The sequence below is a fragment of the Tamandua tetradactyla genome, chromosome 11 (genome assembly GCF_023851605.1).
Source record: "Tamandua tetradactyla isolate mTamTet1 chromosome 11, mTamTet1.pri, whole genome shotgun sequence".
NCBI classification, from domain to species: Eukaryota; Metazoa; Chordata; class Mammalia; order Pilosa; family Myrmecophagidae; genus Tamandua; species Tamandua tetradactyla.
In genome coordinates this window covers 84,679,323-84,696,068 of record NC_135337.1, presented here as the reverse complement: position 1 = coordinate 84,696,068, position 16,746 = coordinate 84,679,323, and the positions used below count along the sequence as shown (strand labels likewise).

At 51.4% G+C, this 16,746-nt stretch overlaps 1 protein-coding gene across 8 annotated transcripts in view; it reads right to left on the bottom strand.

Moving 5' to 3' along the window:
* Positions 1–273: 273 nt before the first annotated feature.
* CERS4 (ceramide synthase 4) overlaps positions 274–16,746 on the bottom strand; it is a 66,105-nt gene continuing 49,632 nt past the window's right edge. For 6 of the 8 annotated variants that reach the window (XM_077121529.1, XM_077121531.1, XM_077121532.1 and 3 more), the window contains 10 exons: positions 10,452–10,625; positions 8,176–8,293; positions 6,408–6,526; positions 6,227–6,284; positions 5,937–5,987; positions 5,521–5,613; positions 5,245–5,373; positions 4,957–5,060; positions 3,035–3,191; positions 274–2,931 (listed from right to left, as the gene is read on the bottom strand). In XM_077121529.1, coding sequence (XP_076977644.1) covers positions 2,755–2,931; positions 3,035–3,191; positions 4,957–5,060; positions 5,245–5,373; positions 5,521–5,613; positions 5,937–5,987; positions 6,227–6,284; positions 6,408–6,526; positions 8,176–8,293; positions 10,452–10,624 — 1,179 coding nt within the window. In that variant the 5' untranslated portion in view covers position 10,625 and the 3' untranslated portion in view covers positions 274–2,754. Of the gene's footprint in view, positions 2,932–3,034; positions 3,192–4,956; positions 5,061–5,244; positions 5,374–5,520; positions 5,614–5,936; positions 5,988–6,226; positions 6,285–6,407; positions 6,527–8,175; positions 8,294–10,451; positions 10,626–10,802; positions 11,016–16,746 lie in introns of all 8 variants that reach the window. The other 2 variants (XM_077121528.1, XM_077121527.1) reach the window with 1 other exon arrangement.

Sequence of the window (16,746 nt, the reverse complement as noted above, 5' to 3'; positions counted from 1 at the left end):
CATTTCTTCTTTTCTAACATTAGCATATAAGGGTCCGCATTTCCCTCAAAGGGTAGCTTTAGCTGCACCCCACAAGTATTGCTCTGTAAAGACTTCTGGTATTCCTGTCTAAGTGTCCATTTTCTGATGTCCATCATGATCTCTTTTGAGGTTTTTTTACTTTGTTTTGAAGGGAGTGATTGGGTGGAAAGTACCAGATATATGGCACCAGAGCAGCAGTCAGTAATTCTTGTTTTACAATGCACCATTAATGATTGATCTATGCATATCACCTTTATTTCATGCAACGTTTTATTAAGTTGAAGTTCACATAAAATCAACCATTTTAAAGTGAACAATTCAGTGGCATTGAATACATTTACAATGTTTTCATCACATTCATCAAGGTTCCAAAACATTTCCATCACTCCAAAATGAAACCCTGTACCCATTAAGCAGTTATTCCCCTTTCCCCCTCCTCTCTATAACTCGTAACCACCAATCTGTGTTCTGTTTCTATGAACTTACCTCTTCTGGACTTTGTATATTAATGGAATCATACAATATGACTTTTTGCATCCTGGTCTCTTTCACTTAGCATAGGGTTTGAAATTCATCTACAGGTAGCATGTATTCGTATTCCATTCTTTTTAATGATGGAATATTTCATTGTTTTGACACATCACCATTTGTTCATTCACTCATCCATCGATGGGCTGTTGGATTGTTTCTACCTTTTGGCTATCATGAATGCTGCTGCTGTGAACATCTGTATACAAGGAGTTTTTTGGATATCAGTTTTCAGTCCTTTGGGGCATGTGCCCAGGAGTGGAATTGCTGGGTCATTTGACAATTCTAAGTTGAACTATTTGAGGAAATGCCAAACCACTTTTTTTTCCACAGCAGCAAAAGTTTTACACTCCCACCAGCCTTGTATGAGGGTTCCAATGTCTCCATATCCTTACCAACATTTACTTCCCATGTTTTTTACTACAGCCACCCTCATGGGTGTGAAGTGGCATCTCCCTAATGGGGAATGATGTTGAACATCTTTTCATTGTGTTGGCCTTTTGTATTATCTTCTTTGGGGAAATGTCTATTCAAGTCCTTTGTTCATTTTTAATTGTTTATTTCCTTTTTCTTTTTTTTGCATTTTAAGAGCATATTATCAGATGTATGGGTTTGCAAATATTTGCTCCCGCTTTATAGTTTTTTTTTGGTGCATATTGCTTTTAAATTGTATTTATTAACGTGAAGTGTATCTGTCACCACACTTTCACACTTCAAACACTTGCATGATGATGGTAATTTATATCAACATGCAGCTCACCCTCCTGCCTCACAGGTCAAAGGTTTAACATTGCTATTCTGAATTTTGTGATTATATTTTGTTATTAAAGAATTCTACTAGATAAATACGTATACCTAAACAACACATTGCATTAGAGTTGCTTTTGAACTTGATGGGATGGCCAACAATTTTACATGATGCTAAATGGTTTTCCAAAGTGGTTGGACCAACGCATAATGCACCCCGCCTCCCCACCTCCCAACCCCAAAATATACGTGAAATTCTTGTTGAAACCCTTTCTATTTTCCAATTCATTTTTTGCCAAATGAATGGGTCTAAAATGATATCTCATAGCCTGGACTTGCATTGCCATGATTGCTGATGAGACCAAATTCCTGTGTATCGGCTTCAGTGTTTTCTGTGTCTATCCATCATGTCTTTTGCTGTCCTTTTAAGGTTGCTTATTCTTTTCTTAGTGATTTGTAGAAGTGCGAGGAACCCCTTGGTGCATCTTTAGGGCTAAAGAGGGAATGCATACACATCTTTGCTAGATATTGCCCAGTTCCTACTCAAGAGGTAATGCAAAAACAGGCTTGTTTCCCAACAATCTCACCAACAGAGGGTGATGCCACTGCATCTTTTCCGGTATGGCAGGCAAGAAATAGTACAACAATGTAATTTTAATTTGCACTTTGCTTACATTGAGCGAAGTTGGCCGTTTTTTTCATTCGCTTAAGGGTCATTTGCATTTTTCCTCTATGGACCGTCGATGCATCTTGTGGCTGTGACAGCTGGAATATGGGACTCTGGTCTCAGCCTGGGGGACACCTTACTGCAGAGCTCCTGAAGAGACAGTGACCACACCCAGGCTGGCCCACAAGATGCACCCCTGCCTCCTACTCACTGTCTCCAGGCAGACCCCAGGGACCATGAGGAGGGAGCTTGCTAACCTTGAGCCTCCTTCTCAGCCTCCAGCCTCTGTGTGACCCTAGGCAAAGGACTTGACCTCTGTGAGCCTCATCCCTTCTCATCTGCTGCCTCATGGCTGCTCTGAGGGTGACTTGTCTCAGGAGCTGCCTGGCTTGCCTTCTGTGCTGCCTGTACCCTCCCAGGGGTGGGCACACGTATATTCCCTCCTCAATCCATAAAGCCTGGGGGGCTTATGGGGTGGCTCACTTGGGGCTGGAATGGAGAAGGAACTGTCACAGGGACACGTGCTCTCAGGTCGTAAGGCTCCATTCAAGTTTTATTGGGCCTCTGCAGACTGGGGCTCCCCACAGTCCCCTGGCTGCAGCCTGGAGGTGGCTCTGTCCAGTTGCCCGGAGGAAGGGAGGGTAGAGAGGAAGAGGGGGCTGGAGACAGATCATCAGCCCTCCTCGTGGGGTGGGACCCCTCCCTGTCTCCGCAGAGCTGGCCCAAGGACCACCCCGTGAATCCAAGCCACCGGGCACCGAGGGCAGCCCCTCATGGCCAGCCTCGACCAGCTACGTGGCCGGTGTGTGCCCGTTGGCCAGTCGCCCGGCTGCCCGGCTCCGTGGACCCTCGGTGGGGGCTGGCGCGGGCCCCCGAGCCACCCCATTCCTCAGCTGCAGACGCTCCTCGGCGCCTTCCTCCTCGCTCATGTCCAGTTCCTCCACGTCGCTGCGGATGTCCTTTTCCATCTGGGGTGGGGGGCAGGAAGGGGACCAGAGCTCAGGGCAGGGAGTGGGGGGTGGGGGAGGTCTGGGGCTGGGACGGGGGGTGCCAAGCCTTGCCGGGCCCTACCTGGCCCTTCTTCATGAAGTTGACGAGCATACGCAGGATCAGATAAGACCAGAACACGTGCAGTAGCTGCAGCAACATCAAGAGGGCATTGAAGAAGTAGTAGCCGAAGAAGGGGCTCCTGTTGATGAGGGACTCGTAGTACGTGGTGTAGAGGATCCTGCAGGGGGGAAGGATGGGCCGGGGTCAGCAGCAGCCTTCAACCCCAGCCCTAGGGATGGCTTAACCTGCTCAGCCTTCCCTGCTCCGGGAACCTTCTTTGGCTCCCCACTGACCCCCAGCATGACAACTCTGATCTTCAGCCAGGCCTCCAAGGTTCCCTTCTCACCTGGCCATACTGAATTACAGCCAAGCACAGGAGCACACCGAGGTGGCCTTTTCATGACCGTAACCCCAAGGAGATGCCTCACATTCCATCTGCTCTCCTGGAAAGCTCTCTGGTATGGTCTCATCTCTTCTCAGACCGACAACAGTGCTCCCCGCCCCCCAGACTCGCTCTCAGCAGGGGACCTGCCTCCTCACCCCACTGGAAACACAAACCCAGCAGGAGGGACAATTCCCATGTACACCCCACTCCTGCCCCGCCTTCCCTCCTGGTGCCCAGAACAAACTGTCCCTGGGCCCTAGCTACGGCCACCCCGCTCCTCCCGGGGACACAGCTCCTGCTTCCTCCATGGCCCCCCCTCTCCCTGCTGGCTCTTCACCCCCACCACCGCCCCTGCCGTGACTTCACACACAAGAAAGCAGACAAACAAAAAACAAGCCAAAAAGCTTTCTTGACCTACTTTGCCCCGTTGGTTACCACCTCATTTCTTTTCCTTTGAAACTCCTTAAAGCAATCTGCCATCTCCCTTTGCCATGCGCCCCCCCCCAACTGCAGGTTTGGACATATGATGCCCCCCCCCACTTCCTCCCAGAAAGGTCACTAGGGAAGTTGCCACTCTTTTCTCACTTGCTTTCAGGGACCCTGCACTGCAATCTCCCCACACTGTGGCCATTCCTTTGGTCTCCAGGACTGGCCTCCTTGTTCACACCCAGTCCTGGGAGCGGCCAGCTTGGCTCAGCCCCTGCTCCAGCCCCCTGGACTGGTAGAGGGACCTCCACCCGGTTCCAACCCTGGACCCCCACGGTAGCCCCTGAGCACCTGAGTCAGGACCCCTCCCTCCTCTGCCCTCGGCCCTCCCAGCAGCCCCTCAGGCCCTATGTACCCTGCTCCATCCCCTCCCTGCCCTCACCACCTCCGGCTGTCCCCCACGCTCCCTCTGTTCCTCCCTCTGTTCCAGCCGTGTTCCTCCAACACACCAGGCACAGCTCAGCCTCAGGGCCTTTGCACAGGCTGTTCTCCCTGCCTGGAAAGCTCTTCCCCGAGTTCAGCATGCTGCCTTCCTCATCTTCCTCAGGCCTCTCTGTGCAAACCAGAGAGGCCTCTCTGTGCTGACCAGAGAGGTCTCCGCAAACCACCCCATCTAATCCCCACCCACTGCCCCTGCCCTTCCATGCTTTATTTCCTTCCTTTGCATTCATCACTCCTGAGTTCTCACCACATTTTACTCGCTAGCCTGATGGATCACTTGCTTTACCCTCAGCTCCGTGAGGGTGGGGACTTCCTGTTTTCACTCCACTGAGTCCCTACTACCTGGCACAGGTGAGAGTCACATTCGAGAGGCAGCCTAACAATTTCTTGGGCAAGGACAGAGAAGCTGGAGCCCCCGCCCACCTCCGTGCCCCCGGCGCACTGGGTAACGAGGACGCCACACCAGTTCTCTGCCTTTCTTCTTGGCACATACCGTGCCCGACCCCAGGAACACGCTGCCGTGCTTCCTCCCGGAAACACAGACGCGACCCACGCTGCAGAGCCCGCCCCGGCTCCCCTCCCCCGGTACAACCTCCCCCCACCCCGGCACCCATGAGGAGGGCGGACTCACTGCGTGGGGAAGAGCACGAGGCGAGTGTAGAAGAAGACAAGGGAGAAGATGAGGAAGAGAACGTTGCACACCGGCGACTGCGCGTAGTTGAACATCTTACAGGCCTGGGGAGGGCATGAGAGAGAAAAGGGGGCGGGGCTTAGGCCAGGAGAGCCGGCCGAGGAGGCGGGGCCAGGCCAGGGGTGGAGCCTGACGTCAGGTGGGGGGGAGGAGGACGCCTGGGGGGCGGGGCCTCACCTCCCTGGCAGGCTATGGGCCAGGGGAGGGGAGAGGGGGACGCGGGCCCACCTCCAGCAGGTAGTCGGCTGTGTCGTGCAGCAGCAGCACCAGAGAACCAATGCGCAGCAGGTTGGCGCTGTAGGAGAAGGTGATCAGGATGATGGTCACCAGGTGGTGCACCACCTGCTCCTTGAAATCCTGTGGGAGATAGGGGCGCTGACGGCGGCCTTTTGGACCCAGCGGACACCACGCCTCCGGGCCGGAGGCGCCCCCCTCAGGGAGGGGCTGTGAGGCTGCCCTTCCCCCTCGCCCCTCCCTGTCCCGGGACTCCCCAGCTGGCCTCACCTTGCGTTTGATGTCGAAGGGCAGCCTGATGAGCAGTGAGATGTAAAAACTCAGCTCCATGAGGTACAACCAGTACAACTTCAGCTTCAGGGGCTGCAGGGTGCGGGCAAGGTCAGTGAAGCTGTGGGGAGCAGAACCTCCCACCTGCTTGCCTAAAACCAGGACACCAGCTCCCCGGTGAGTGAGGAAGGTGAGAGCTCCCCATCCCGGGTGGTAATCAAGGATAGCAGTTTTATGGCAGCCCCTGTCCCCAAGTTTCCAGACTCCCCGACCCTCTCTCCAGCTCCGGGGGGGGGGGGGGGTCAAAACAAGGGCTGGGAGAGTGAGACTTGGAGGGGAGTTGTGGATCTGATGTCCAGTTTGGCTTCTTGTGGCCGAAGGAACCCCCCAGCCTCCGAGGACCCCTTGCCACTCACCTGGTTTGGGTAACTGTCCCAGCACATTGACGGCGTCCACAGCCATGACTCCTGTGGGGAAATGACTCTGAGGCTGCCCAAAGCCCTCACCCCCCCTCACCCCACCCCTGGGGTCTGGGGTCTCCTCAGGACTCCCACAGTTGCTCTTATAGTCCCCTAGTCCTCTATATGTGCATTGCCGAGCTCTCTCTCCCCCCTGTGTGCCTCTGCACGTGCTTTCTCGCTCTGCCCCCTGGTCTGATGCACAGTGGCTGGTTTTGGGGAAGTGGGGGGTGACGAGGCACACTCACGTGATACAGGACTGCTAAACCACCGATGAAGGAGCACAGATAGAATAAAAACCTCCAGCTGCGGGTAGGGGGTAGAGTCTGTGAGGCCACAGCCAAAAGTGTAGCCAATTAACCCCCCCCCCCCCCCGATTTCTCACCCCGCCCCCCGCAGCACCTCCAGGCTTCCCCTCCCTCAGCTGACCTGGCTTCACAGAATTTCTTGGTCAGGCAGGGCCGCTCCTGGTTTCGACGGTCCCGGAACCAGCGCTGGGTCTGGCGCAGCGTGAGGCCACACTGGGCAGCCAGGAGAGCCAGCTGGGGCTGGGGAGGGAGAGGGGGGAGCAGGGGTCACGGGGGTCCGTGGAGGCTTCTGGCCCCAGCCCCAGGGCAGGTAGGACCCAGCTTGGTTCCATCCCTTACAGGCCCGGGCACGGTCCCTGGGGAAGCATTGCCCACAAAATACAGATGGAGGTAAGGCCCCCCCACCCCCGGAATAGTGGGGCCTTATCTGTACACCCAGGCCAGAACACAACCCAGACCTGCTCACAGGGCAACCAGGACAGCTGCCTGGGGACTAGGGGCTAAAACCCAACAACAAAATGACAGCTCTGTTTAAAACTGGGCCAGGGGCTTGAACAGATACTTCCCCAAAGGAAAAGAAACAAATGGCCAAAAAGCGTGTGAAACAATGCACAAGGGAAACGGCAAATCGAAACCACAGTGAGGTACCACTTCACACCCACTAGGATGGCTGCTAACAAAAAAGTGGAAAATAATAAGTGTTGGCAAGGTTGTGGAGCTTTCAGGACTCCTACACTGCCGGTGGGAATGTAAAATGGTGCAGCTGCTGTGGAAGGCAGTTTGGTGATTTCTCACAAAGTTAAACATAGAATTACCCTATGGCCCAGCAATTTTTCTCCCAGGTATACACCCTGAAGAACTGAAAACAGAGTCTCAAATGGATACTAGTACACAGATTTTCATAGCAGTGCTATTCATAACAGCCAAATGGGTGGAAATGACCCAAGAGTCCATCAACCAATGACTAGATAAATAAAATGTGGTTTGTCCTTAAAGCAAATGCTATCCACCCGTAAAAAGGAATGGAATTCTGATGCACACGGTAACACAGAAGCACCTTGAAAACACAATGGCCTGTGAAATAAGCCAGATACAAAAAGAATAGTCTGATTCCACTTATATGAAATAGCCAGAGTCAGAAAATTCATAGAGGCAGAAAGCAGATTAGAGGTTACCAAGGGCTGGGGACGGGGAGGTGGGAAGGAAGATTTAAAGTTTAATGGAGGCAAGGTTTCTGTTTGAAGTCATGGGAAAGTTGTAGTGACGGGAGGCAGTGACAGCAGCCCAACATTGTAAAAGTAATTAATGCCACTGAATCGTACACTTAAAAAATGGTTAACATGGCAAATTTTAAGTTATATATATGTTACAATAAAAAGCATCTCATAGAAGCTTTCCTGCACCAACCCCCACCCCCCAGAACAGTGGGGTCCCCCACCTACAAAGCCTCTGAGACTTTGTCCCCAGTCTGACCAACTTGTGATGGGGGTTGCTGAGAAGGGGGGCGCTCACAAGACTCTCAGCTCTTCTTCCCCCAGGGAATGTAGACCAGACTCTACCCTCTCCTTGCCCTATGGATAGGAATGCAGGGGAGGGTCACAGGGAACTCCACCCACCCACCCCGGGAAAAGTCCACTCTTCCCAAGACAAGTGAAACCTACCCCCATCCCCCCACCCTCCAGTCCCAGGGTCTTCCCTTGGAAGGAGGGTGGCTGTGCCCACTGATGGGGACTCAGGTGGACTGGAGGGTGGGGGCATCATGGGGGTGCCAGAGGGTGCCCTGGGCTTCCTGTACCCTCAGCAACTGGGCTCCCCTCCCCCTCCCTTCCCAGGCCCCAGGTACGGGGCAGTCAAGGCAGCTTAAGGGGACGGCGGTGGGGAGCTCTCACCTCCTTGGGCCTCTGACCTTGCAGGCAAAAGTGTCTCTCCAACGTGGCATTGGGCACTACCGGCCTCTTGATGCGATCGCGCACCCCCAGCCACCGGCTCAGGGGCACGCCCACGAATCTGGGTGAAGGGGAGACAGGGCTCATCAGGCTGGGTAAGTAGAGGCAGGCTTGGGGTGGGGGGCTGGGAGAGGGGCAGCACCTGCTCAGGTGGGGAAAGTGAGGCTCCGAGACACGGAGACATGGAGACACTGCTCCCCTAAGGACCAGCAGGGGTACAAGGACTGGGAACCTTGCTTCTATACAAGCAGAAGATGAGGAGCCCAGAGTCAAAAAGACCACGGACAGGGCTCCGTTACACTTCTCACTGCTACTGGTGGCTGCACCAGAACAAACTCAAGCAAGGCAGCCAGACGGACCCACCTTCGGGATCTTGGGGTACACAGGCACTTTTGCCCAATCCCAAACCAGTGATGAGGGTCCCCTCACTTCCGCTGTCACGATGGCCTGAGTTGTGGTCTGTATTCCACAGCGCTGGGGGGTCCCCAAAGGTACATTTGGGGCCTGTCCCCTCTCAGGGTCCCCCTTCCAGCAGCCCCCCATTTCGGGGTGAGTGCTTGGAGAAGTGAGATCCTGGTCAGTCCCCATGGTGTCCACAAGGGGGCACCCTGAGGCCAGGGATTGGGACCGAATTCCATGCCCTCCATCCCAGCATCACCCCTCATTAGGGGAAACTGAGGCCCAGAGCAGCCCAGCAGCCAACTCGTTCCAGACTCCATCGTGTTTTGGGGTGGGGTGGGGGAACAGATGTTTGTTGAGTGCTTACTATGCATAAAGCGAGTCCAGGTTATAGGCCAGCTCACTTCATCCTATCATCACCTTACCGTTGGCCCAATGGACACAGAGGTTCCCACTGGACACAGACATGAATGAAGTCCCGCCATGCGTGGAAGACCCGGGATTTGAACCCAGGACTCAATTCCCATTAACAAAGGCTAAAATCCCTGCCCTGCCTCCTGTACCTCTCAGGTGACCTTGGAATGTGATGGCATTGGTTAAATATGTGACCCCATACCTAGGCTCCAAGGGTGAAACTGGCACAGTCCCACCCCGCAAGGCTGGGTTGAGCTGCGCCTCCTGGAATGCCATAGGCAAAGCCTTAGGCCCAGCTCACCTCCTTGCTGTGCAACCTGGGGTACGTCATCTGCCCTCTCTGTGCCTGCTTTCACTTGTGTAAAATGGGGATGGTGATGGTACCACCTCAGGGTAGCAGTGAGGATGGGGGTAAGATTCATGAACTGCTTCCAGCAGAATGAGACAGAGCTTTCCCTGAAGGCTCCCCAGATCCTCCCGAATCCGGTCTCATACTCCCAGGCCCCTGGGGTAGGGGCCAGGACCAAGTGAGGGACCTCAAGTGGGGGATGAGGGAGGGACAGGGCAGGCTCCCTTGGAACTCAGGCCCGAAGGCATTACAGAAGGACAGTCCAGGCAGCTGGTAACTATCAAGGCTTGGGCCACAAAAGGCCAGGCAGATCTGGGGTCAGGGGTGAGAGCAAGGGAGAAGGGAGGGCTGTGGGGCTGGAAACAGGGGTAGATCCTGCGGGCAGCTGAGAGCTGTGCGGAGTCAGGCTAGGGGTCTCAGGCAGGGTTGGGGGGTGGGGGTGCCTGGAGAACACAGCAATGGTCAATGTGGCTGGGGGAAGAAGAGATCCCAGGAGGGCTCATTAGGGACACTTAGGCTGAGCATGCCCAAGGCGAGACGGGGAGACCCCATTCTGTGCAGAGTCTGAAAATGCATGGGGCTTGACAAGGAGCTGCCTGGGCACTGGGGGAAGTGGGCAGGCACCTGGGGGATGAGAGCCAGGGGGTGAAGGCAGGGCACAAAAGCAGGGACCCAGGTGTAGACACTCCTTCCTCTGGCCATGAAGGAAGAGAGAAGGAGCCTGGAGGGAGGGGAGGTGAGGGTGGGGCTGCTTGCTCTTCGGGAGGGCACAGGAGGGGGCAGTGGGCTGCTGGCATCCACAAGGTAGGTATCTGTCCTCCAGGGCCCTGTCCCTGCCTGATCAAGATGCTGCAGCCAGAGACCCATTTAGCCAGCGACCAGAGACCAGGGGAGCTTTGGGTGGTGGCAGGGGGGTGGGGGGAGAGAAGAGCCACCCCCCCGGGTGCAAAGCTGGGCCCCACCAGGGATGCATTCAAATGGCAACCCAGGGGGCAGGAAGGATGCTGGAAGTGCTGCACAGACCCACGCACAGGCGAGCAACAGTGGGGATACTCACCTTTCAAAGATGGCACGCAGGACCAGCAATGCCAGCGCCAGGGGCAAGGACACCAGCAAGTCACGAGGGTGGGCGTAGACCGCCCCATCCCGGTCCTCGAGGTCTGCCCATGAGTTGTTGGGTGGCAACCAGAACTTGTCCTGCCACAGCCATTCGTTCAGGCTGGACCACATCCTGGGTGGGGGTGGGGAATACGTGTTGGTCAACAGAGAGCCCTGGGGGTGGGGCGGGCTGCCCAGCAGGACATGGGGGCACACTGGGATCGCCTCCCCTCACCGCCCTGGACCTCCCAGCACCCAGGACCAAGTTCCCCCCAGACCGACGACCTGACCTCCCCCCATCTTCAAGCACCTCTGTAAATACGGGGGCAGTCAAGGGCTCAGCCTGCTGGCTTTTAATAGCTCCTAAAAGAAGCTGTCTCCATTCTGCATTTTACAGATGTGAAAATAGTGGCCAGGAGTCAAGGGAGTGGGCTCGAGTCTCCAAATCCCGCGAAGGTTTCCTTCCATGGAAGGTGGCCCAAAGGTAAATGCATGAAAATCTGCAGTTCCTTCCCTGGCCGCCCTTTGGAACCAACGTGGAGTCCCCGTTAGAAATAAACATCGCTGGGCTCGCCCGCATTCCCAGAGGCTGTGGTCGGGTGGGAAAGCCTGCCCTGGGACTGGGCGTGCTGCGGAAACAAAGTGGTGACTGAAGAAAGCCAGCTTGAGGTCAGTGGCAGGCCTGGCCAGCGAGGCCCCGCCTGTCCGAGGAGCTCACACAGCTTCAGCCGTCCTCAAAGCCATGGCGGTTGCACTGGTCCCTGCCAGGAATGTCTACTCATCCGTCCGTCCGTCCGTCCATCCATCCATCCAGGCAAGAGATGTTTTCTGATTGACTTGAATGTGCCAGGCCAGGGCTGAACCTCAGGGAACCAGCAAGGAATAAAGCAGACTCATCCCCGTCTCCTGGGAGCCCCCACCAGAAGAGAAAGCCAGCGCATAAATAAACAGATTCATAAGTAAATGAGATGTAAAGGGCCTGGTTAAAACCCAATAAATAGGGCGGTGCCATTTTAATTGCACTGGCCAAAGGAGAGACCATCTGAACTGAGACTTAAAGGCAAGGAGGGTCAGGAATGGGGTGGGGAAGGGGCTGGGAAAGGCTCTCAGGAGGAAAAACAAAAGCAGCGCGTGCAAAGGCCCTGAGGAAGGACTGTGTTCCAAGCATCCAGAGGAGCAGTGAGGAGAGCTGCAAGGCTGGAGCAAAGCTATCCAGGGGAATGTGGGAAGGGGTGAAAGCAGCGAGGTGACAAGGGAAGACTGTGCAGGGCCCGTGGTCTGTGGAGAAGAAATCTGGATTATTTCCCCCCAACGTGCCATCATGAAACTTTTCAAAGCTACAGAAAAGTTGCAAGAATTTCATTGCAAAAGCCTGCCTACCCACCTGGATCCTGATCGGTGTCGTTTTACTCTATTTGCTTTATCTGAATGTTCACCCACCCATCAATCAATCCATCCATCCAATCATCCCCTCACCCACCCTTTTCTCCACCTAACACCCCTCATTAGTTCCCTGGATGCGTTTCAAAGTAAGCAACAGATATCTGACATATCACCTTTAAACATTTCGGCATGTAGATCATTAGCTAGGGTTCATTATTTGTTTATAAACAAATAATGGGTTCATTATTTGGTTTTAATTCCGAGGTAAAAAATTCTGCTTCTGAGTGAAACACATAAATCTGAAATGCACATTCATTGAGTTTTTATCTTGCCCCCCACCAAACATATGGCCATTTCCCCCACAAAGTCCCTCTATGCCTCCACCTGCCCATAGGTAATTTCTGTTTTCGTTCTTTTTTTTTCATCATAGGTTTGTTTTGTCCTGAATTTCATATAAATGGAATCACACACCATGTCTTTGTGTTTGACTCCTTTCACACCACATGATGTTTCTGAGATTCATTCATGTTGCTAGGTCTAACAGTAGTCTCGTTTCTTTTTTTTATTGCTCAATTATATGGGCTGTATTAATATACCATGATAGAGTTATCCTTTGCTTATTCACTGGTATTTGGGATGCTTCCAGTTGTGGGCAATTATAAACAGGGGTGCTATGCATATTTGTACACAAGACTTGTGTGAACTTAAGTCTTCATTTCTCTTGGGGAAATCCCTCCGAGGGGAAGTTCCAGGTCACAGGGTAAGTGCAGTTTTAGTTTTATAGGTAACTGTGAAACTGTTTTATGGGGTAGCTGTAAGACTGCACACTCCCACCAATGGAATATGGGGTTGTTGCCCTTTATTTTAGATGAGATGGGGTGCTGGGGGGTGCTGAGTGCCGTGCAGAAAGCAGCCTTTTGGAAAACCAGGATGGGGCACTGTGGACCGGCCACAGGACATGGGGTGGAGAGAAGGGGACGGATTCCAAAGATATTTCAGAGGCAGAGCCCCCCAGGAGTTGCTGATGGATTATATACCTGGAGGTGAAAGGAAAGGTGGGGAAGGAGAGGTATCAAAAATGCCTTTGATAAAGAAGCTCAAGAAAACAGAGCACATGTTGTAGGATTCCATTTATATGAAGTTCAAACCAGACTAAACAATTCTATGATGCTTGCATTGGTTTCCTATTGTGAATTACCACTGACTCTGTGGCTTAAAACAACACACATGTATATTAGCTTATACTTCTGGAAGCCAGAAGCCCAAAATGGGTCTCTGACTGGGTTAAACTTGAAGTGTCGGCAAGGCTACACTCCTTTTGGAGGTTCCAGGGAAGAATCTGTTTTTGTACCTTTTTCAGCTCCTAGAGGCCACCCACATTCCCTGGCTTGTAGCCCCATCCTTGATCTTCAAAGCCAGCAGTGTTGGACAAGTCCTTCTCACACTGCGTTCTCTCTGTTTCTCTCTCTCTCTCTTTCTCCCTCTTCCACCTATATGCACCCCTGCAATGACATGGGTCCACCTGGATAATACCCAGGATAACTTTCCCATCTCGAGGTCAGCTGTTGAGCAAGTTTAATTCCATCTACAACCTTCATCTTTTGCCATCTGAAGTGTAATGGTCTGGGGGCTTTCTGGACCCCAGCAGATCATGTTCTTAAAGCTAATCCACTCCTGTGGGTGGAAAATTATTGTGGGTGGGACGTTTTGATTGGGTTGCTCAGTCGAGGCATGCCACACGTGGGTTTTAATCCTCTTACTGGAGTCCTTTGTAAGAGGATGAAATTCAGAGATACACAGAAAGACACGGAAGTTCAGAAAGAACGACACACAGAAAAAAACAGACAGAGCAGCAGAAGCTGAAAGCAAACGAGCTCAGGAGAGATGGGAGAGTCCTGCAGATGTCGCCATGTGGCAGAAGAGTTCAGGATTGCGAGTAGCTGATCTCTGGGAAGAAAGTGCCACCTGCTGATGCCCTGACTTGGACATTTTCATGGCCCCAGAACTGTAAGCTTCTAAGTTAAATCTCCACCATAAAAGCCAACTCAGTTCTGGTATATTGCATTTCGGTAGCTTTAGCAAACTAAAATATGAGGTAGCATACAAGTCCCAGGGCTTAGGACATAGACATTTTTTTGGAGAGGGGCAGTATTCTGCCTTCACGGTCCACCCCGCTGGTCCCCAAAGAGTAATGTGCACCCCACAAACAAAATGCATCCACTCCCATTGCAAGTTCCCCAAAAGCCCCAACCCATACAGCATCAACTCACGTTCAAAATCTCAGCTAAGTCTCATTGGCTCAAAAGTCCCAAATCTTGGGAATAGAAGTATGACAAATGAGGTCTTAGTGGCTGAGAGAGTTCAAATAGAGCCAGCAGGCTACTGTGGAGGTCACTCTTATGCAAGCTTCAGTTAGACATTGCTACCCATCACTGTTTGCCAAACCCCAACCAAAACCATTTCTGCCAATTCCAAAGAACACCTAGGGCGTTATGTAAGATTCTACAAAAGTTCCATGCACGAGGGTAACTTTCCAGAAACCGACAACCTCCAGACGGGTCTCTGGACCAGATGAGTCCTGAAATGGAGCTTTTCTAGAACATCAGCTAGTTCCACCCCCCTATCCCATCTTATCAACAGCCCCTTCCAACATGAAAAAGTTAGAATGGGCATAGCCCAAATATCCCTAAAGAGTGGGAGAAAGATCAAAGGTGATGGTGGAGTTATACAGAGAAGGTAGGGTTTAAAAAACGAGTATGACTGTTGAATCATTATATTGACATTTCTTCTAGTCACCAGTATATTAGAGCAGCTAGAAGTAAAAACCTAAAATTGTGGAATTGTAACCCATACCAAACTCTGAAATCTGTTCAACAACTAACTGTTGTGATGTGCTTTGAAATTGATTGCTTTTTTGTATATATGTTATTTTTCACAAAAAAGAAAAAATTTCTTCTAGCCTCCAGTGTTTTGGAGTAGTTAGAAGGAAAAATCTGAAAGAGTGGAATGGTAACCCATAACAAACTCTGTAATCTGTTCTGTAACTATTTGTTGAAGTGTGCTTTGAAAATCATTGCTTTTTCTTTTTTTTTCTTTATATATCTGTTATATTGAACAATAAAAAAAGTTGAAAAAAAAAAGTTCCAAATCTCCTTTAATGACTTAAGTCATCAAAATCAGTTACGGGTATAATCCTGGAAGTGGAGCACAAATCCTCTCCATCCGTGAGTCTGTAAACTCAAGAAACAAGTTTCTGGCCCCCAAAATACAAGGGTGTGGCAGGCATAAGATAACAGCAACAGACATTCCCATTCAAAACGTGAAAAAATGGAAGGAAAAAAAGGAGGGACTGGTCCCAAGCAAGTTCAAAATCCTGCAAGAAAAAGTCCACTCGGTTTCCAGGCCCGGAAATAATCCTCTATGATTCTCAGCTCCACTCTCTAGATCATTCTCTTCATGAAAGGGTACGTGCATTTGTAGCTGAGTAGGTTTATCACCCTGCTTCCGCCTGTAGAAATGCTAGGTTTCTGCAGCCTTCTTTCCTTTTGTGCTCTTCCCTGCCTCATGCGGTTCAAGCTGGCAGTGTTTCTGCTCATACAATATTCTCAAGAACTTGGTGGGTCTCCTGTGTATTTCACATTAGACAAGAGACTCTTCCCCAGAGCTTTCCTGGATAACCCCATCTCTATTTCTGGCTTTTGCTGAGCTGGCTGGCAGAATCAATCAAATGCTTCATCTTTTCAAAGAGCCTTCCGTGTGACTGCCTATTCTGATCTAGAGATCTTTCTGAGATACCAGGAAAAGGTTGTCCAGCTACAGTCTCAGATTTTTCAGTAGAACATTCTTTTCCTGGCAACGAATCTCTTAGTTTTAGCATCTTTTGCAATTTTTATGGACTAGGAATGCCCCCCAATCATCCTGTCCGGGTTTCTCTTTTGTTTAACAGTTTCACCCTCAATTTACCTCTTTCTTCCTCCATTTTTCTATAAACAGCAAGAAGAAACCAAGCTGCCCTTTCAAGACTTGCTTTGGAAATTTCAGCCAAATAGCCATCCTTTACGAGTTCTGCTCTCCCATAGGACACAATATCACTAAGTTTCTGCCAGTGTAACAAGGATCCTCTCTCCTCCAATTTCCAATCACAAGCTCATCTACCCTGATCCCTCACCTGCAGTGCCTTCAGCATCCGTAGTTCTTGGAACAATCTCTTTTTTTTGAACATGTTAAATGTTTTATTTAAGTGATAAGGGAGCCAGGCATTTGTTATAACAGGCTCAAAAGGGCAGCAGAGAACATTCACATTTATAGGTCAGGGATAGAAATGAATGTGGGAACAATCTCTTTATGATGATTTCGATATTCTCTAAAGTGACTCAGGTTTTCTCTCTGGGCCCCTCATTCTTTCTGAGTCCCTCACTAGCCAAGTCGTAACACCCATATTTCTACTGGCTGGCTGTTGGACGCAATTTATGTCTTTTCTCTTAGGTCCCCCCAGATCTTCCAGTCTCTGCCCACCTGCTCGTTTCCAAAATGACTTCCACATCTTTAGGCATCTGTGACGGCAGCCCTCTACTTCCAAGGACCCAAACTTGCGGGATTCATTTTCTATTGCTTTTGTGGCAAAGGATGAAAAACTCAATGGCTTAAAACAACACAAATGTATTAGCTTATCTTTACTGGAAGTTAGAGATCCAAAGTGAGCTTCATGGAGTGCAATCCCTTCTGGAGGCTCTAAAGGAGAATCCATTCCCTTGTCATTTCCAGTTTCCAGGGGTTGCCCACATTCCTTGGCTTGTGGTCCCACCTGCCATCTTCCAAGCCAGTGGTGTTGCACCAAGTCCTTCCCACACTGCCCTCTGCTTCTCTCTCCT